The sequence below is a fragment of the Lycium barbarum genome, chromosome 7, assembly GCF_019175385.1.
Source record: "Lycium barbarum isolate Lr01 chromosome 7, ASM1917538v2, whole genome shotgun sequence".
NCBI lineage: Eukaryota > Viridiplantae > Streptophyta > Magnoliopsida > Solanales > Solanaceae > Lycium > Lycium barbarum.
Window position 1 is genome coordinate 56,616,122 of NC_083343.1, and position 22,740 is coordinate 56,638,861.

Consider the following 22,740-nt stretch of genomic DNA (forward strand, 5'->3'; position numbering starts at 1 on the left):
ATGACGTGTGTGGGTGTGTGGGTCTATGTATGTTTTCCTTTTATTGTAGAAGAAAAATTTAGGAAAATGAATAATTTTTTTTGTGTGTGTTGTGGTTTGTTTCTTACTACCAAAGAAGAGAGGAAGGGAAAGAGATTTGGAATAGATAGCAGGGAAAGAAGAATAAATTTCAAAAAGTTCTTACCCATTACGTACGGTTAAGAAACTAAAAAAGGGTTAAATTTGATATAATCCCCCATATTACTCCTTCTGATCCATTTTACTTGATATGTTTTTTGTACGTTCTTAAAGACATATTAACTAAAAAGATAATTTGACTAAATTATTTTTATTTATCATTTAATTTTACTTTAACGTTGCTCTCTTTTTTATCACATTATTTTTTCTCCCCATTTTTTGACTAAGATTAAAGATGGGAAATAACAGCTAATTATATCTTTAATTTAATGACAATTATTTAGACCGTCTACTTTTAATAAACACAACGAGTAAGTAAAATGGTCGAAGGGAGTTTCTTTTTTCGGACATTGAAGACGAGGTGTCGTCCTTCATTCATCAAACAATTTCCCCGCCCAGCAATACAAAAACAAAATTAGCTCCCTTGTCTTCTTCATCCCTCTCCATCTCACAATGGCAGGTGTGAACAAACGAAAACGAGGAAGAAAGCCCAAATCAGATCCCCCTCCTTCAACAGCAGAAGACATTCCTTCACCCCACATAGACATTGACATAGACGACGTCGTTTTCTCAGTCAGTAATGTTGAGCTCATCCACCCACCCCCTCCTCCTACTTCCACTTCCCAACGCCCCCGCCGTGGTCGCCCTCGCAAAACCCCTAATCTACCCCAAAACATCAACCCTGAAAATGGAAAAACCCTAAAGGTCACCTCCCCAACACGAGATAATAAACCCAATGGGGTAGCGTCTCTTATTGCCCCTGGGGCAAATGGTGCTGCAGCTGTTACCTCCCCAGCGATGGATGCTGTAGTGAAGGTGTTTTGTGTTCACACTGAACCCAATTATTCCCTTCCTTGGCAGCGGAAGCGACAGTATAGTTCGAGTAGTAGTGGGTTTGTTATTAAAGGAAGAAGGGTTCTCACTAATGCACACTCTGTTGAGCATTACACTCAGGTTAAGTTGAAGAAGAGAGGCTCTGATACTAAGTATGTTGCCACTGTCCTCGCTATTGGAACTGAATGTGATATTGGTGAGCCTTTCTTAAAGTATATATTCTTCTCCCTTTGTCCCTTTTGCCATCATACTGTTTGGTTCTATATGGATGTTAGAGGTGTAATATTACAGTAATGGCTGAAAAGTTATTTTGACTGAATTGTCAAAGTATAAAAATGTTATGATGTTAGAACATTTTGGGGTGTCCAGAATCGGAAATGTCATACAAATTGAGACTGAGGGAGTAGTTTGTTTTAGGTGGGGCCTAATGATTGCACTCGAATGATAATACTGCCACCAACGTGAATTAATAATTTATACTGTGCTAGGCTTTATGTAGCAGCTTCTGGTAGTACATCATTCTTGTAAATAGCCTTTGATACACTGTTAATTTGGATTTTGTGGTGCTACAGCTTTGCTGACTGTGGATGATGATGAGTTCTGGGAGGGGGTCTCACCTGTCGAATTTGGGGATTTGCCAGCCCTTCAAGATGGTGTCACAGTAGTAGGTTATCCAATTGGGGGTGATACAATATCTGTCACAAGTGGTGTTGTTTCACGCATAGAGATATTATCTTATGTTCATGGCTCTACGGAACTTTTGGGGCTCCAGGTATATCAATTTTCACTCATGAATTATTGCAACGTTCTTTCCGTATTTGCTCTGGTATCTGACAAATGTTGTTAGTTTGCAGATTGATGCAGCTATAAATTCTGGAAATTCTGGTGGGCCTGCTTTTAATGATAAAGGAAATTGTGTAGGTATCGCATTTCAGTCCCTTAAACATGAAGATGTGGAGAATATTGGTTATGTCATCCCAACACCTGTAATCATGCACTTCATTAAAGACTATGAGAAGAATGGAGCATATACCGGTAAGTTTACTGGAACTTGTAGTTATTCATGTACTTATCAACAAAAAGAAAACTGTAGTTGTCCATGTTGGTCACATCTGTTTTATTTCATTGTAGTTATTCATATTGGTCACAGCTATACGGTGAATGTTGTTGAAAATGCAAATGTTAACATGAATGTGCGGTCATACAAGATTAAAAGTGTATCATTTCCGATACCGATAGTGTGTGCAATAGCATATATAGAGCATAAATTAAAAGGTCACTTCAGATGGTTTTGCCATGTCCTATGTAGAACTCAATATGGACCAATCTGTAAGTGCATCAATATGACAATTGAAGGTGGTAAAAACAGTGTTGTCAAAAGCGAAAAGCGCAAAAAAGTGCTGAAGCCCTGTTGGAGCTTTAAGAGCAAAGCGCACTTAAAGCGCGGGCTTCACTGAAAAAAAGCGCACTACGAAGATTTTAAAAAAATAAATATATATGTAATATTTAGAGAACATAATAGACATAAATGATAAATATATATTGCTTATAATGAAGTCTTAAGTTCATCAAATCATCAACCTAAGTCTTAATATGGAAAGATAAACCCAATCTTGATTCTACATTTCTTCTTCTAATCACTAAAATAATATTCCTCCATATAATCTTCCTCAATTGCTTATAATTAAGTCTAAGTTCATCAAATCATTAACTTAAGTCTTAATATGGAAAGATAAACCCAATCTTGATTCTACTTCTAATCACTAAAATAATATTCCCCCATATAATCTTCCTCAATAGGGTGATCCTCATTGGTATCACCAGAACTATAGCCTCCAATCTCTTCTTCCCCTGACTCATCAGAAATAATCTCATCTTCTATGTCAAGAGACTCAACATGTGGAGCTCGGGAGCTTGAGGCATTAGCTGTCATAACTCCTAACTGTCTCTTTTGTCGCCTTGTGTATGTCAAGACGTCCTCACTACCCGACGCTCTTGCAACATCACCCAAAGTTAAGCTATCATTACCAAATACCAACTCATCTTCTGCTTCCACATTAACACCCATCCTCCCAACCAACCACTCATTACTATGGTCAATGTTATCCAAAGAGATTGGATCAATAACACTCCGCAAGTCATAACGGGCTTTTAAAGCTCGATTGTACTTGACATACACCAGATCATTCAATCTTTGGTGCTCCAGTCTGTTCCTTTTTTTGGTATGGATCTGTTGCATGAATTATTTTATTGTTAGTAATTTAGTATAATTGATTAACTATGCAAAGAAAATGAATAAATAAGAAGTATACCACTACGAGTACTTACATGCTCAAATACGCTCCAATTACGCTCGCATCCAGCAGCACTAACCGTTAAACCCAAAATTCTAATAGCTAATTTTTGGAGATGAGGAGCCGAATTACCATATAAATTCCACCATTCAACTGTAAAAAGTGTTATGTTTACAATCATTATTTCTAAGTTAATGTAAGTATGTAACTATGGAAGTATTAAGTAAAATTTTAAACATAAACTAATAATTAGCAATTTAAAGGTTAATATTTTCACTTACCAGGAGATCTTGTTGTTCTAGATCTTTTTGCAATCGGAAGGCCAAATTGTTGTTCAGCTTTAGTGTACAGTGGTATCTCCGACATAATCTTGTCTTGAACTTCAGTGCCTGGAACCAATTTTTCAATACAAGCATACAACCCATTTGTTACTTCTGTACAATTTTCAATAGTTGGATTTTGATAGAAGAACTCTGGATTTAGATAATGTCCAGCTGCATGTAATGGATGATGCAATTGGCATTGCCATCTTTCATCAATAATCTTAAAGATATCTTTGTACTTTGCAATATCCCCTTCAAATGCCTTTGCAATAGCCTCCTTAGCTCTATCCATGGCTTCATAAATGTACCCCATTGCGAGTTTTTTCTCATTATCAGCTAATCGCAACACTTTAACAAGAGGCCCCATGATTTTCAAAATATACACAACCTGGTTCCAGAATGTTGTCATCAAGACGGTATGAGCTACAGATTTTCCCTTTGGTAACTTAGACCATCTACTAATCATCCATTTGTCAGATGTAAACATTGCTCACAAATTAGTTTTTTGACAATGCAACCGTTGCAAAGTTAGAAAACTTGTTGCAAATCGAGTAATCCCACATTTCACCAACTCTTTATTTTTTGTGAAATCTCTCATCATATTTAAGACTCCTGAGTGCCTATAAATGAAACCGACAAGGGCGATTGCTCTTTGAAGGGTCTTCTTAATGTTTGGAATCTTCGCGATGTCTTCTAACATAAGATCTATACAATGGGCTGCACACGGAGTCCAATATACGTGTCTTCTTTTTCTCTGTAAGAGCTGACCTATAGAAATAAAAGTAAGTAAACGTGTTAACAAATAGAAATCAGAACTTTGATCGATATTAGAAAGTAAAAATAAAACTTAAACATTTAAAACAATAAATTCTTACCAGCCAACACAAAGTTGCTGCCATTATCACTTATAACCTGAACCACATTCTGCTCTCCAACGCGCTCCACGTATCTATCAAGCAATTCACATAACTTCTCTCCAGTCTTAACAAATGAGGAAGCATCTATCGACTCCATGAACACTGTTCCATATGGAGAATTCACCAAAAAGTTTATCAAAGTTCTTTGTTTTCTATCTGACCATCCATCCGCCATAATGGAACATCCATACTTCAGCCATTCTTGTCTATGTTTGTTTATAATCTCATTGGTCAACTCAACCTCCTTCCTAAGTAACGGAACCCTTAATTCGTGGTAACTTGGAGGCTTCAAGTTTGGACCATACCTTCCTACAGCCTCAATTGCTTCCTTAAAACTTTTTGAGCGAGCAACATTGAATGGGATCCCATTATCGTAAAAGAAGCGAGCAACTTTTTGAATTGTCATTGCTCTTGCTTCTTTATCACATGAATCTTTGATATTTGCTTGCCTAAGTGTTCCTTGCCTTTGTAGAAACACATCCATGGGTCCCTTTCCTTTGGCCAATTTCTTACTAGTGCTACTAGGAAAGCTTCCTCCACCTCTTTTCTTATGAATGATCTCTTGGACTTCATCTTCTCCACCGACATCGTCTTGATAATCAAACTCATCAAATCCAGAAAATTCATTAGTATAGACTTTCTTTCTTAATTTTTTCTCCTCCATGTAATTTCTCAATTCATCTCTAACCTCCCGTGGGCAATTTAAACACTTTGCTGCATTCCTAAAGTTCTCAATCAAATGTTGTTTTGCCCTATTAATTCCACCCCTGGTTGTTTTTTCACAAAAATTGCATGTGACTCTTGTAGTGTCATTAGGATTCTGCAAATGATTATATTTCCAGCCAGGATCCCTTCGATTGCCTTTAGACAAGTCCTCTGCCATTCTAATTCTGGAAAAAAAAATAATAATATAAGGCATCTTGCAATTAATTATAATTTTTAAATAATATACATAACAAGAAAATAAAGCTGGACAGTCCTTTGCCATTTTTAACTGTGAAATAAAATTTACAAGTCACATGCAATGCACTTTGCATGCAATTACAACTTTTAAATAATAATATACAACAAAAATGTAAGGTAGACAGATCCTCTTAACATTTGAATTCTGAAATAGAGTAAAAAATAATATATGACATTTTGCATGTAATTATAATTGTTAAATAAATATATGCAACAAGAAGATAAAGTGGACACCACTGGGGTCCACCATTATGACATGACTTCCAAGAAAGTTGTATCTTTATCCTCTCTTAAGTCTCTTTACAGGTGGTGTTACATAAATAGCATGAATCACCAAACAAGGACAAGTGTCCCATTTAATTCTACAAATTTTCTACAAAGACAAAATGATTAAATAAAGAAATTAAGCACCAAACCCATTTCTTTCAACTATACCAGTGATCCACCTTAATCGAAAAAAATAAATAGCAAAAGACCAAATAGAAAAAAAGTCAACTCAGTAAAATACACATATTTTAATGGAGGTTTTTTTTTTGTCTATATATATCTCTCTTATATATTAATAATAAGAATTAATAATAAAAGAATGAGTAGAATAGAGAGAGTCAGTGTCATACGTAAAGAAGAAAAAACAAAGAAGCAGAGAAGAGTAGAACCTGTGATGAAAGCTTGCCGTTTCAGTTGTCCAAAAGCTGATCTTGTCTTATTCTGTTGAGCTTCAAACTTCTCTGCCTTTTTATAATATTCCATCTCTTTCTATTTTTTTTGGAAACTCTAATTTACTCCCTTAGGGAACTGTGACAGACACCTACTGTAATTTTAAAAAAATAATTAAAGGCTCTCTGACCACACGCGCCTCGCTTCAGGTCAGGTGGAGCGCCAAAGTTGTGTTGCGCCTCGCTTTTGCGCTTAGGCGCCTTAAGCGCGCTTTTAATAGGATGAGGTAGACTTAATATCATAATCGGGAAATTGTCTCAAAAAGCCTAGAAAGTAGAAATCAAGGCGGAAGATATAGACTTAGAGCCCGTTTGGATTGGCTTATAAGTTGCTTATAAGCTGTTTTCAACTTTTTTGAGTGTTTGGCTGGCCAGCTTAAAGTCATTTGTGCTTAAAATAAGCTCAAAAAAATAATTGGGCCCATTTGACTTAGCTTATCTAAAGCAGCTTATAAGCTGAAAACAGCTTATAAGCCAAAAAAAATAAGTTAGACTACCCCAACTTATTTTTTTTTTAGCTTATAAGCTGCAAACAGCTTATAGGCATAAGCCCATCCAAACAGGCACTTAGCTAAGAATAGAAGCATTGCAAGTAAATGACTTGTATAGATGATGGTAGCTAGTTGGGATTAAGACTTCTTTTGTTATATTACACTTGGTGTTTGTCAGGAGTCTTTTGTTCTTATTAGATACTTTTTGATCTTGGAGAGAGAACTGTGAGATTTAGAAATATCTAGTCTTGGGGAACTCCTTGATTTGCCTTTACAAGATTACAAAAATAGAATTGTAATGAAATGGACCCGCGGAATGGATATAAATGATTCTTGTAACCAACTTCAGCTACTTTTGTTGAGGTGTAGTCGATTGTTAATTAGAATATGGGGTTGTTGGAGAATGACTTGTGACCAATTTTCTCTGATAAAGTTATAATTTTATTAGTTTTTTTCTTACAAAAAGAAAAAAAAACCTTCAGTATATAAATAGCAACAGAAGTAGAGAACTGACATGTTTTGATGTATGTCTACCAGCTTTGGTATAAAACTTGCATACCGGAGTTTTCTGAAATATATCAATGAATCCATTACTTGAAGAAAAAAGGGTAGACAACCTACTGAAAGATATGGTTAATAAAAAATGATCTATACTAATAGGAACCTCGTGGGTCCACCAAAAATTATCTAGAAAGAAAAGACAGGCCCTCATCCATACAAAACCATTTGAACATCCACAAAAACTCACATGTTCCTTTCCCTCCCAAGAACCACATGATAGATGAAGGGGCTATATCCCATGCTATACAACTTTTTCACATTCTTGATTTTAGCAGGCAATCAGGCATTGACCACATAATTCCAAATAGGTTAAATACCATTCACCACAACTGACACACTAGCTGGATTTTATGGAGTTGACAAAACCATCAAGAAGGTCTGGGAAATGATTCCAGCAGTCATCTTTTGGGTCGTATGGAATGAAAGAAACCGCAGGTGTTTTGATGGGTTATCAACTCCAACACATTCGCTGAAGGCTAAATGCTTAGTTTTTTTGCTTAGCTAGAATTTTCTTACTCCTGTTAATAGCATGGACAGTTTTTTGGACTTTGTTAGCTCCATGGTACTAGTATAGCTTTAGGGCTCGTTGTTGGGAAACAACCTATCCCGGGATAACTAATCCCGGGATTAGTTATTCCACCCTCAAGGTGGTATAAAATAAGGCTACAATCCCGGGATAACTAATCCCGGGATTAGTTATCTTGGATTTTTATTCCAACCAAACATGGGATAAGGAGGCACTAAAATTTTATCCCGGGACTGTTTTTGCTTATCCTTCACACCAAACGACCCCTTAATGTAATGGAGACTAACATGTTTTTTGCTTCAAAAGCCCTCTGGCTTTTGCTTCTGTATTATGGCACCTTCCAGTTGCCCTATATCAATGACAACATCTTCATAAAAAAAAAACAACTGACTAGCAACTTGGCAGTGTAGAAACAAGTGGTCCATGGTTACATTCGAGCGTTTGCACATGCTTCTTCTCAAAATATCAGCTGTAACAATGGCACAATTGCCTTCAGTTAAATGAACAAATGTACCTTTTCCAAATATTTGGTGAAGGATTTCACTGAAAATAATCCACATTCACCTCCCGTTCCTTTTCCAAGCATCTGGGTCCTACGGTGTGATGTCCTACTTGTAAAGGAGTTCCATGAGGTATTTGAACCCTTGTATCTCCCAATCTGGTTTATCCCGAATCTCAAATACCATCAACACTGTTACTTACAGATTTGTCTTATGTACACCGACTACAGTATGATCTAATTGAATTTTTTCTATTGACTTTCTTGGTTTGCTAAGAGGTCAGAATTCTCTAAGTTTCTTTTAGTTTTGTTTTATACCTTGTTTGGCCAAGCTTCTAAAAACAACTTATTCTGAAAAGTGCTTTTTTAAAAAAGTACTTTTGGTTTGTGTGTGGCTAATCAATTTGAAAAGCACATTTAAGCAACAATTAGCGTTTGACCAAGCTTGAAAAAAATGCTTCTAAACAGAGGCGAATCCAGAATTTTAAGACCACGGGTGCACCACGGGTGTTAGTATAAAATTGTCATAACGTTAAATGAAGTGAATTTTTTTAGTGTTTTATGATTTATGAATTTTGCACAATATTATCCAAAGAGATAACTATTAACCTAAATTTGTATTTTTCATCAATATTATCAATTACGATATATATGAAATTATTGAATAGTATTTATCCTTAATCCTATTTAGGGAAAAGAGAAAATTGTTCGAAAATAAACAGAAGAAAAGTCGAGCTAAAAACAAAATATCATATGTGACCATAGGGTTTTGAACTGAGAGCACCAAATGCCTAACTTTGACCCTGGGTGCCTCAGCACTATATAGTAAAACATGAAGTTAAAATACAGGAAAGTTACTTGTATGTTCAAGTAGGATGGGTTCACGTGCACCCAGTGTTATTAAAAGCGAAAAGCGCAAAAAAGCTCTAAGGTCAGCTGTGGCTTTAAGTGCAAAGCGCAAATAAAACGTGGGCTTTAATGAAAAAAGGCGCAATGGTGAAAAAACACATATCTATGTTTAGTCCAAGACTAATAATAATAAGCATGAACAACAAATATATGGACAAAGAAATAGTAAAAACATTGCGATAAAGTGAAATATCAATTATCTAGTGTCACCTCTTCCAGAGGGGCCCATTGTCAAGGAAAACTGTGTCTTAGAGCCTTGTTGATGACACTGAAGCGGAAATAAAGCGAGGCGAAGCGCTCAACATGTTTTGAGCCTCGTTTCAGGGCTTAAGCGCGCCTTTGGCAACATGGCTAAGTCATGCATTTTGGTCAATACTCGTTGAAGCATTTGTTCCCTGAGATTTACAATTTGAACCAACAGAAGATGGCAATTATTTTGGAAGTTGGGGATAATTTTGGTTGGAATCTCAGTTATAGGAGATTGCTCAATGACTGGGAGGTGGAAAGGTTGACAGAATTTTACAGCACTATTGAGCGGTTCAAAGATTTTTCCACTAATGTGGACAGTCTAGTTTGGTTGAAGGAAAAGAAGGGGATATTCTCTGTCAAATCAGCCTACAAATGCATTCATAACAGAAATACTCAACTGGGATTCTGGCCTTGGAAGTTGATTTGGAAAGTTAAGATTCCTTACAAGGTGGCATGTTTCACTTGGTTAGTGGCTAGATAGGCTGTTTTAACTCAAGATAATGTGATGAAGAGGGGTCGTCAACTATGTTCCAGATGTTTTTTTTTTTGTGAAACTGAAGCAGAGATGATTAATCATCTTTTCTTACACTGTAAAGTGGCAGAACAACTTTGGCAGATTTTTCTTAATTTGAACGGTCTAAACTGGACAATGCCAAGGAGTACATTTGAAGTTCTAGCTTGCTGGAACAGAGATGGGAATCTGTCAGGACACAGGGAGAGATGGAAGATTGTCCCGGCCTGCATCTGGTGGACAATATGGAAGGAGAGGAATCAGAGATGTTTTGAAAATAAAAGTATCACTTTCCAGAAGTTAAAAATTAACTGTCTAGTGTTTTTCTATTTTTGGTGTATTCATGAACTCCCTCAGGAGGCAGAGGACAAAGCTAAGATTTTAGATAGCTTATGAAGGAATAGGTGGTAGGTTTTGCTTTTGTGACTACTACTTGTAAGTACTACTGAAGTACACTATTGGTGTATTTCCCTGTTCATAATAGAAAATAGAAATGTTAACTGTTCAAAAAAAAAGAAAAAAAAAAAGAAACAATTGAAAATAAGAAAGATGGATAGAATGCATGTCCTAAGTAACTAGCTACTGGCGCCATATTAATGTGATACAAAAAGAATACCTTTGTGCTTGATGCATAAGAGTCAGGACCTTTTATTTTCTCATGATGTAGCTTGATGTTGTGCCTACTTTTGGCAAAAATGGACTAGTTATTATATGCAAGTAATGCCCGTTTTACTGTTGTATTTTGGCTTACTGTCTTTTTGGCATATTATCATTATTTTCATTTTGCCCTAGGGTTTCCCATTCTTGGGGTTGAGTGGCAGAAGATGGAAAATCCAGATCTTCGGTTGTCAATGGGAATGAAACCTGACCAGAAAGGTGTCCGTATAAGAAGAATCGACCCTACTGCCCCAGAGTCTATGATGTTGATGCCATCTGATGTAATCCTAAGCTTTGACGGGGTTGATATTGCCAATGATGGAACAGGTTGAAATGCTAATTGTGCTTGCTTCCTTTTGCTCTTTATAGCTATGTTGCTCGGACTCTTCAAAAATGTTGATGGGTGTGTGTCGGATTCTCCAAAAGTAGTACATTTTTGGAGGATCCGGCTCGGTGCGGCAGCATTTTTGGAGAGTCCGAGCAACATAGCTTTATAGTTAACTTATCTCACCACCCTTTCTTTGCAGTAGCTTAGGCATTAAGCTTTAATAATTGAAATGCATAAATGCTGTTGTAATTTTTACCTTATTGACTGTAAAAATGATCTGCTTGTAATTTTCCAACCTATGTTCTGCAACTAATGCAAAAAAGCTTGATTATCAGTTGCTGGATGTACTGTTAACTTACTAGTAGTTCTTACATTTATTTTCCTGATGTTATTCTTGTGATATCATTTCTTCTAAGTGGTAACAACATTCATCTTCATGACCTGACTAAGGCTGATGCACTATTAAGGAGACCTTCATATTGGATGCGGTATTTACAGGAGAACTTTGTCTGCTTTCTTGGTTTGTATTCGTACTTCTTGGAGTGTGTATCCATTGCACACATTTGTTTTTCGGTTGACTCAGTGAATGTCTTACCTGACATTTGCAAGTAGAATTTTTGTCATCTTTGTTATGGTTTCTAATGGTTCAACCCATTTCGAAGAACATATGTCAGTCGGAGTTGCATGATAGTTACATTTATTTATTGATACTCTTTTTTGGTAAGCTTTATGTGTTGTCACTCCTATTCAAGTTAGATCTGTTATCTTTAGATTTTATCTTCTATTGAGAGTTCACATGATTTCCTTTGATTATTTTCAGTTCCATTTCGGCATGGAGAGCGTATAGGTTTTAGTTATCTTGTATCCCAAAAATATTCCGGCGACAACGCTGCAGTTGAAGTTCTTCGTCGTAATTCTGAGATATTAAATTTCAACATCAAACTTGCAACTCAGATGAGGCTTATTCCGGCTCACAACAAGGGGCGACCTCCGTCATACTATATTATAGCTGGATTTGTTTTCACAACTGTATCTGTTCCATATCTTCGTTCAGAGGTACTCAATTTGTGTTAGCATATTGATGTGTCATATTCCTCACTTCCTGTAATGCTGCCCACATTTCTATACCACTGCCCTTTTCTTATGATGCCTTGTTTGAGTGACTTATTCTTCTCTATTTAATTGTCATGATCAAAGTTTGTGATAAAACTGTGTTTCCTTCAATTTTCTTTGCTTGTATATGTTGGGAGTTTAGGTGGCTTATTGCCACTTCTAGGGGAATACTGCGTGTATGGTGAGGTTTATCATACCTTCTGGAATTGGCTTGATGGCATCATGAGTATTCTTGGTGGTATTATCAAAGTTTATGTACAAGGAAGTAAATGATATTACCTTCTAACTATCATAAAAATTTCCTAGCTCATCCTGGGAGACTAGGGTCCAAATCTTAGCAGTGGCAAAAAATGTTGGGTGATTTCTTCCTATCCGCTTAACTTGGTTGGTGGTGTAATTACTTGGTTCCATGCTGATGGAAGGATGGGAGGATGCAGATACGCGGTGGACTCTAGTCATTTGCACACAAGTTGATCCGGACACCACTGTTATTATAACAAAATTTTCTTATAGCTCATAAGTTGAATAACATTTTTCAGAAATCCCCTAATTCCTATGCACAGAGGGTTCTTATCATACTATGTTCAGTTTTTGAGTTAGTGTTTTAGCGAATGCTTAGATTCTAACTTTTACACTGCCATTATATTGAAAATGACATGCTCTACATGGCCATTTGCATCACTCTTTTCAATGTTTTGCTTAATAGTGATTCATGGGGTGCATAAATTGCCTTATCATATATTGCAATAGTTCTATTGTCCAACTCATCCTATGTGCATAACCAGTATGGAAAGGATTATGAGTATGAAGCTCCTGTAAAGCTGTTGGACAAACTCTTGCATGAGTTTCGGCAATCACCCGATGAACAGATTGTTGTGGTTTCCCAGGTATGCCTCGTTTAAGAATCATCCTTAAGAAGCTGCAGGATTGTTGTATTGAAGTGGGATCTGATATTGTGTCTGCATTTTGCTTTATGAATTGTTTTTAGGTTCTAGTTGCTGACATTAACATTGGATATGAGGAGATAGTTAATACTCAGGTTGGTGGCAGATGCATCTCTAAATCTTGATATCATTTTTTCTTAAGTGGTCTGTCAAATGAGTCTTCCATTGATACCATCTTCCTGTGCCTATTGGGTGTGTGGCTTTCTGTGCATGTTCTAGGTTCTTGCTTTTAATGGTGAGCCTGTGAATAATTTGAAGAGTTTGGCCAGCATGGTAGAGAAGTGCAATGATGAGTTTTTGAAGTTTGATTTGGAATATCAGCAGGTATGAACTTTCTGTTGCTTTGGGTTTTTGAGAGATCTGTGGAAAGATGCTCTATTAATCCTAATTTGTTTTGTGCAGGTGGTAGTCCTTCAGACAAAGACGGCAAAATCTGCAACATCAGACATCCTTACTACACATTGTATTCCTTCTGCCATGTCCGAGCATCTTAGGGCATAAATCATTTCAGCAGGGGTAAATCAATATTCTTGTTGCCAGCATGAGAATATTCATTTTTTCCTATTTGCCCGCCATCTTTATTATTTTTCTTAGCATTCTTGGTTTCATAATTGATCTGTAGCCAAGCAGACGATTTTTGTAGTATTTCACTATTGATGGATGGTAAATAAACCTTAGGTGTTAGCATCTAACGCTTACAAGAATTAGTTAAGGGTTGTACCTTTTTCTCAATTTTTGATTCCTTTGTCATAGCTGTAGAGCAGTGTCACATGTTGCCTCAGGTAGTGGATTCAAGGGGTTTTGGCTTATACATATGAATGTGATCACATTCTCAGATGGAGCCAGTCAAAAGGAGAACACTAGTTCCTTTGGATCAATAAACCTACCTTGTTATCCGAATATGGGCAGTGCTCTCAGTTGAGCGCGCAGGAAGTAGATGAAGCAGATGTATTGATGTCAGGCTATAGTATACAAGCACGTAGCTTTTGTGGCAATTGAATGTAAAACTGCGGCCTGTATGCTTCCGAATTCCAATCAAGCGATAAATACTAGTATGATAGTCAGTTTCATTTTGATACACAAACCAGCCGTGGTAAGGAAAATGGCCTCAGGTGCTTGCTTGCGAGGCAAGCTCCACGGGAAGCAACTCGTACAACAAATTTTCACTTTTTTTCTCTTGGCTATTTTACCATTTCATCCAAAACACATCGACACTCGTCCTAACCTTTCAAACACCTTTTTGACTTTATTACTCTCGTCCTCCACTTTTGCTCACAAATAAGCTCTTCTTCACGATGTATTTTGACTCTTACCTTCGCTTCTTTCTTTTGCTTTCTTGATTTTGGTGTTTGGGCTAAAGTCGTTATGCTCCCGCCATCTCTAGGCAAAGTAGGATGATGGGCATGCTGCCTCCTGTCATAATGGTGTGTGGGGCATAAGAGGCTGTTATCTCGGTACATCACTCCTGACTTAGTTTGACTTTAAGATTTTCTAGTCGAAATTGGTCAAGTTTTAAAGGTTCGAATTTATGGGCCTTAGGCTATCTCCAACCTTGCACCATTTTGGTGCATGAGTAGTGTTGCACCAAAGTGTTGCACCAAATTTGGTGCAACACTATTCATTGCACCATTACTATTCATTAATAATTTATTATTATTTTTTTATTATATAACACTTTTAATCTAACATATTATAAATTTTAATTTTTACATTTAGATTCCTAATATACCTATTCATCTACACCATTACTATTCATTAATATTATATTTTTTATTATTATATAACGCTTTTAATTTAACATATTATAAATTTTAATTTATAATTTTAGATTCCTAATATACCTAATTATTTTTTATGTAATATCTTATAATATTAATTTTACATCTTAATTTTGGAGTGTAAGTTTTATAAATTAATTTTCGTATATATTATTTTATAAAAAATTGTAAGTTAATTTTATTATAAGTTATAATTGTATTAAAAAATATAACCATCACAAAAATGAAAAGTGCAAATATAAAATATAATATGTTTTTAATAAGTAACACAATGTTCAATAACATAATAATTTCGAATATATAACACAATTATAACACAGTGTTCATTCAATAACAACACAATGATCAATAACATAATAATGTTCAATACATTAAAATTAAAAATACATTAAACAACATAATAATTTAGAAAATTATAACAATAATTTAGTACTCTGGTAGGTCGTTTCCAGATCCACCAATATCATTAAAATATTGAGTGTATGGGGCAGAGGATTGTTGGGGTTGCGGCTGTTGAAATTGTTGACTTCTTTTATCCATTATTCGTTTTTGTTCTTGTCGAATAAATTCACGAATATTTGGATCACCAATAGAATTTAAATTCGACAATAAAATTTTATTTTCTTCTTTAAATCCTTTTAGCTGACAGTATATATCCAAAGTGGTCTACAATTGTGCAAACCATTCATGAGCCACAATCTCAAAAGAAGAAATATTTCGCGACGAAACAAGAATCATGTCGAAAAGATGTTGAACGTGCATTCGGAGTTTTGCAATCTTGTTTTGCAATTATTGCAGGGCCATCGCGTTTTTGGAGAAAAGAAGTGCTACATGATATATTAACATCATGTATTATACTGCACAACATGATAATTAAGGATGAGCGTGATCTTACTGCACCAACTCAAGATGCTTGGGAAGGTCCAACTCCAACAGTAGAAATGGTAGTAGATGAAAATTATCGATTTGAACAATTTTTAGCTCGACACAAAAAAATTAAGAACAAAGATGCTCATTTTGCACTTCGTAATGCATTAGTAGAGCATTTATGGAAGCAACATACTAATCATGGAAGTTGAATATTTATGTAGAAATTAAAATAAATTCTACCTTAATGTAATAGTATTTATTTAATTATATTTTATCAATGATTTCACTTTTATTTGAATTATCCATTAATATGTATAACGTATAATATTTTCTTACAATTTATATTATTTAAAATTTTATGGTATAAAATAATTTTATATTAAATGATTATATAACAAAGGATTATGAATTACATGGGATGGATATGTAAAAAAAAAAAAAGAAAAAAGAAAAAAAGGATTTTTTTTTATGAAATTAAAAATAAAATTTAAGTAAAAGAAAAGAATATAATATAAAAGAGAGAGAAGAATATAAAAGGAATATTCTTTTTTGGCGCAAAAAATGATGCAATGGGTTGGAGTTAATTTGCACCATTTTGGTGTTTGTACCATTTTGACGCAAAAAATGGTGCAATGGGTTGGAGATGCTCTTACATGCATTCCTCATCTCTTGTACTCAAATTCTTATAGATGCTCTTACACGGTGTATAACAGGTTTTGGCTACGGTTTGATTTTAGATTTCTGTATGTTCTGCTGTTTATGAGATAGGCTTAAATTATATCCGTGTTGGCTTATAATAATAGAATATGGTTCGCCTAAGGGAAGGTAATAGCTGGTTAGATGCCGGCTGCGACCAGTGAAAATGGATCTTGACTGATTTGGATCTTATACAACTTGGAAGCACACTTCAATTATAACTAGAGTAAGCTGCAAATATTAGAGTGGCTCCAATTATGGATAAAGAATAGATCCCAAATCAGCTGAAGAAATGTAAACTACATGCAACATTAATCAGAACTAACACTAATGCGTGAGTAAGAAGGCCCATATTTGTTAGTCTTCTTTATTTCCATATTTCCATATTTCCAAATTCCAAATTCCAAATTCCAAGAGAAAAGGTTATGAGGAAAGGCCCGCACATGGGATCGAAGGTTGAAATGTTGAACAAATTCGGGGATTACGATTACAACAGGCAGATTTTTAAGGAGATAGTTGCAAGGTATGGAATGTTAAAGAGGATAAACCAAATCTAGTAGTCACCATGATCATTGAAGATCTGTCAAGGCATGTGCCTCGTCTCCTTCTCTTCCCCCTCAACGGCATGACATTTGGCTGCCAGCCAATACTGTTCTCCAAAAACCACATAATACATTCATCAAAAATTTATTTCCACATTTTTGCACATGGCACGTGTACACGTATGCATTTAAAGCCTGATTTATAATTGATTATATTGGTATGATGGATGTTATTTTTTATAAAAAAAGATTTATCTGTAGTGTTTAGTTAAGGTGAATGAAAAAAAAAAACTTTTTGAAAATATATATATTATAGAGTTCAATTAATTCTATAATTCTTTGCATAATTAATTTTAGCTCTATATAAGTTGATAAAGAGATTTTTATTCCTACACATAAAAGATCTCAAAGTAACACACTGTTTACCCCGAAATCGGATAATCAATTGAATTTGTACGCGGGTATAGGATATGTGCTTGGATCTTGATGTATATTTGATAGCGGAAAATAAGCGTGTGAGTATTTGGCGATAAAACGGCTAGTAACGGTGATTTGCTTAATTTGCTACGGACATGAACGTTTAGAAGCCATATTGAATACTTAATGGAAGAAACACAACGTAAATGGAAACAAACGGCCTTGGCCGGATCAGATATTGAGAGAGAGATTGTATATATATTTTTCTATTACAAGTGTTCTTGGAGGATGAAGAAGCCAACCCTTACAAAGGAGGGAGATGTGCTCTCTTTATAGTGTGACCTCCATGGGTCTCATATGATGTGAACTAATAAAATAATAGCAACAAGGACAGCTCTGCACGGATTTGGTGGGATTAGACTGACAGCGCCGTCTGACACACGCATGGTGGGTAGTTGACCAGGACAGGACGTTACTGGCGCGTGACCCGCGTGCAACGGCCACCCGGACCAACGACTACTCGGACCAACGGCCACCCGGACCAACGGCTACTCGGACAAACGGCCACACGGACCAACGGCTACCCGGACCAACGGCCGTACGGACCAACGGCTATACGGACCAACGACCACGAATGCTCGGGTCACCGGGCTTGGTCGTTCCAATGACGAAGAAGGCAGATCAGTCGGCCCCCTCGCTCCACCGGTTTGCCTCGCATCCGATTTTTACCATATACAGATAGCCCCACACTTCCCGGATCTCCGATCTATCGGAGTAACGGGGAGTGGATAACTTCCGAAACCGGTGGCCCTGTCAGCTCGTCGTTACCTTCTTATTTCTTCGTTTTGAATGTTTGCTATTATTTTGGTCATGATCGTTGGTCCGTTTTAGGACAGGTCGACTCATAGTCGTTAATTCACCGTGCCCGTGGGACTTATCCGATGCTTCATAAGTTCAGATGTCTCCGAATTACGATAGGCATTTTCTTCAGGGTCGGTATTTTTTCAACCTTGGCAAAGTTTTCGATGTAGCAGTCCCCGTTTTGGGGGAATTTGCCGAGCTTTGGCTTGGGTCATTGTGACCTTGTCGCCTTTGTCGAATTTCGGGCACAATCCTCGATATAGAGTATGTGAGTGGGGTAGTGCCGGAATACGGCGGTTACCATCGGGGCGAAGTCCTTTTAACAGAAAGACACCCAAGATTTTGTTATACCAGCTTTTGATGACTTTGCGTTTGCAAAATGTTTGTACATATGAGAATTTTAATTCCTTCTGCCTTGTTGTAGTAAATGAAAAATGGGACACGATTCATTATGATCGTTTGGTCCTTACATCGGAGGCTGTGGCCGGTGGCCGGGCCTTAGTTTTGCCGTAGCAAATGTTGAATGGGACATGATTCATTATGATCGTTTGGTCCTTACATCGGAGGCTGTGGCCGGTGGCCGGGCCTTAGTTTTGCCATAGCAAATGTTGAATGGGACACGATTCATTATGATCGTTTGGTCCTTACACCGAAACCTAATGCAGAAGGTCCGGTCTTGATTTGTTGAGCTCCTCCGTTTTCCATTAACCGGGGTAAATCTCGATGTGGGTATAAGTCCCCTAGTGCTTATCCGAGCTGCAAGATCAGGCGAGCGCTATCAAGCCCCCACTCGTAGGCCGTGACCTCGAGTTCCCGGCCGTTTGTCCTTATTTTGTTAAGTAACACGTTGTACTTGTTGCCTCATTAAAAACCTTGTCGAAAAACCCATTTTGGGACAAAACCGTACTAAGGAAAAGAGCGCAACACGCGTTTTCAGACCTAGATCCTAACTTTATCCGATACTTGACTTCCTGCAAAAAAGAAAAAGGTTAAACATGAGGTGTCCATACCTTAGCAGTAATATCCCTTCAAATGAGCCACGTTTCGGTTGTTGCACAATCGCTGCCCATCCACGGATTCCAGCTGACACGATCCTTTGCCCGTTACCTTGGTTATCTTGTACGGTCTTTCCCAGTTCGGACCCAGTTTTCCTCCGTTGGGATTCTTGGTGCTCAAGGTATCTTTCCGAAGCACCAAGTCCCCAACTTAGAAATGTCAAAAATTGGTTCTCCGATTGCAGTACCTTCCCATTCTCTGCTTCTGGGTTGCTACTCGGACCAACGCGTTTTCGCGAAGTTCATCTGTGAGATCGAGTTTCACAGCCGTGGCCTCCTCGTTTGACTCCTCGGTGGTATACCTGAACCGGGGACTCGGCCCGTTTATCACCCCCGCCCGGAGAAATGACTCGGGCCATCCCTTGATTTTTCCGACCTGAAGCTTGGTTTTCGAGAGTATGGCCGATACCTTTCCTTCGATGGTCCGGCCTCCGGTTCGTAATTCTTTCGTGATCTCTCCGAGCTTTTGTCCATTTTTACGGGCCCCGGGGGAAGATCGAGTTGGTCATCCTCTATCCGAATTTTTGACTCGTATCGGTTATGGACATCCGCCCAGGTCACAGCCTCGTATTACAGCAAGCTTTCCTTTAATTTGAACGAAGCCGTCGAGCTCCGAACATTGAGCCCCTTTGTGAAAGCTTGTGCGGCCCATTCCTCCGGAACCGGGGGGAGCTCCATTCGTTCCCTTTGGAACCGGTTGACAAATTCACGCAATAGCTCCTTGTCTCTTTGGGCTATACGGAAAATATCCGCCTTTCGAGCCTGCACGTTTTTGGCTCCGGCGTGTGCTTTTATGAAGGCATCGGCGAGCATTTCGAAAGAAGTGATTGAATGCTCGGGCAGATGATCGTACCAAGTCAATGCTCCTTTTGATAGAGTTTCCCCGAACTTTTTCAGCAACACGGATTCGATTTCATCATCTTCCATATCATTGCCTTTTATAGCACAGGCGTATGAGGTCACGTGTTCGTGAGGGTCCGTTGTGCCGTCATATTTTTGGATATCCGGCATTTTGAACCTCTTCGGGATCAATTTCGGAGCGGCACTCGGAGGAAAAGGCCTTTGGATGTACCTCTTTGAATCCGGCCCTTTCAAAATAGGCGGAGCCCCCGGGATTTGATCCACCCGAGAGTTGTATGTCTCCACCCTTTTTTCGGTCGAGTCCACCCGCTTCGCCAACGTTTCGAGCATTCTCAGAACCTCGGTGGATGGACCAGCTCCAGAGCCATTGCTTTCAACCATCCGTGCCTCATCTCTTCTTGGTTCAGCAACACTCTTCGCCTTTTCCGGGGTCGTTTTACCTCTTCCGTTTTGCAGCTGGGCTATTGCGATTCCCTATTCGGCAATCGCCGCTCTCTGTTCCTGCAACATTTCAAAAATTAAACGCAAGTCAATATTATCATTCGGGGTATCCGGTTCTTTCCGGACTTGTGTCCCGGACAAAGTAATTGAATTGTTAGTATTTAAAGGGTCAGTGTGGTTTGGCAATCCTCGTGGCCTGCTGCCTTCATTTTCGGCCACGATCTCGTTGTTGTTGACGTGACCAGATTGCCCACTGTTAGCCATTTGGTCCGTTTCTTCCGAGACGGACAGCAGATGTTTCCGATTTTGATGGGTGAGATAGAGATCAAGATCAAAGACCACTATTATCCTACCCCCACGGTGGGCGCCAAACTGTTTACCCCGAAATCGGATAATCAATTGAATTTGTACGGGGGTATAGGATATGTGCTTGGATCTTGATGTATATTTGATAGGGGAAAATAAGCGTGTGAGTATTTAGCGATAAAACGGCTAGTAACGGTGATTTTCTTAATTTGCTACGGACATGAACGTTTAGAAGCCATATTGAATAATTAATGGAAGAAACACAACGTAAATGGAAACAAACGGCCTTGGCCGGATCAGATATTGAGAGAGAGATTGCGTATATATTTTTCTATTACAAGTGTTCTTGGAGGATGAAGAAGCCAACCCTTACAAAGGAGGGGGATGTGCCCTCTTTATAGTGCGACCTCCATGGGTCTCATATGATGTGAACTAATAAAATAATAGTAACAAGGACAGCTCTGCACGGATTTGGTGGGATTAGACTGACGGCGCCGTCTGACACACGCATGGTGGGTAGTTGACCAGGACAAGACGTTACTGGCGCGTGATCCGCGTGCAACGGCCACCCGGACCAACGGCTACCCGGACCAACGGCCACCCGGACCAACGGCTACTCGGACAAACGGCCACACGGACCAACGGCTACCCGGACCAACGGCCGTACGGACCAACGGCTATACGGACCAACGACCACGAATGCTCGGGTCACCGAGCTTGGTCGTTCCAATGACGAAGAAGGCAGATCAGTCGGCCCCCTCGCTCCACCGGTTTGCCTCACATCCGGTTTTTACCATATACACACACAAGAAACTTTTGTAAGGTCATTTTTCTATTTCAATTATATAGAGTTATGTTCACTCATTTCGTCGTTATAGGTTGGAGTATCATAAAGTTAAAAGTTAATATTGTTGTAAGCTGAAAATGAGGGGAAAAATTAAAGTTAATATTGCTGTAAGCTGAAAATGAGGGGAAAAATTAAAGTTAATATTGTTGTAAGTTGAAAATGAGGGGCAATTAATTTTGTAAGCCATTATATATTTTTTTTAATTTTAAAATACATACAAAAATCATTGCATCTTACACTGAAATTGTAACCGGCTATGATATACTACAATTACGCTTCTCGAGTAAATTAGAATAAGTATACGAATCAATATATATCATAAAGCTAGGAATAACCAATCCTACGTGACACCTCTCTATGACTTCCATTGACATTTATCTTTTTTCTCAAGTTTTTGACATTTTTCTCTTCATTTCTCTATTTTATTAAATAAATTAAAATATTAAAGATTTCATCCATCCACCCATAGTAAAGACTCACTCACCATTTAATAGCATTACATTTGCCACCACTTCCCTTATAATTATTGTGATTACTTTGTATTAAATTTATTAATTAAAAGCAATGAAACTTTCCTCATTCTACTCATTCAATTTATCTATTATATTATTATATTATCTATTTATTTATTATGTAATAAAGTTAGGCATAAACAAGGTGATGTGTTACCTTTGTATGATCACTATTTATATTTATCTATTTTTCCAATTTTTTGAATTGTATCCTTATTTTATGTTTAAAGAAATCTTCAGAAATTACGTACTCTTTAATTTTTCTCTTTCCTCATTATTATTACTACTATTTATGTCTTTTTCAAGAAACCCTCTTTCTGCCTTCTTTATCTTTCGTTTTTTCATTTAACATTTTCTGTTTGAGTTTGTTCTTTTCATTTCCTCTATTTAAGTTTTTATAGAGAGTAATTATATTGATTAGCTCTATTTGGAGCACTAGGAAATAAACTGACGGAAGCTTTTAATAATAATAAAACTCATTAATCATTTGGAAGGAGTTATAGAAATGAAGAGTTGTGATTTCTGAGATGGATGTGGTCTAT

The 22,740-nt window shown here is 37.5% G+C and overlaps 1 protein-coding gene across 1 annotated transcript; it reads left to right on the top strand.

The window, feature by feature from the left end:
* The first annotated feature begins 491 nt into the window (after positions 1-491).
* On the top strand, positions 492-13,744 carry LOC132603442 (protease Do-like 9). Its single transcript, XM_060316508.1, has 9 exons — positions 492-1,207; positions 1,584-1,783; positions 1,866-2,046; positions 10,763-10,954; positions 11,776-12,011; positions 12,854-12,955; positions 13,057-13,107; positions 13,232-13,336; positions 13,415-13,744. The coding sequence occupies exons 1-9, from the start codon at positions 631-633 to the stop codon at positions 13,511-13,513; spliced, it is 1,743 nt and encodes a 580-aa protein (XP_060172491.1). The 5' UTR covers positions 492-630; the 3' UTR covers positions 13,514-13,744.
* Positions 13,745-22,740: the final 8,996 nt, after the last annotated feature.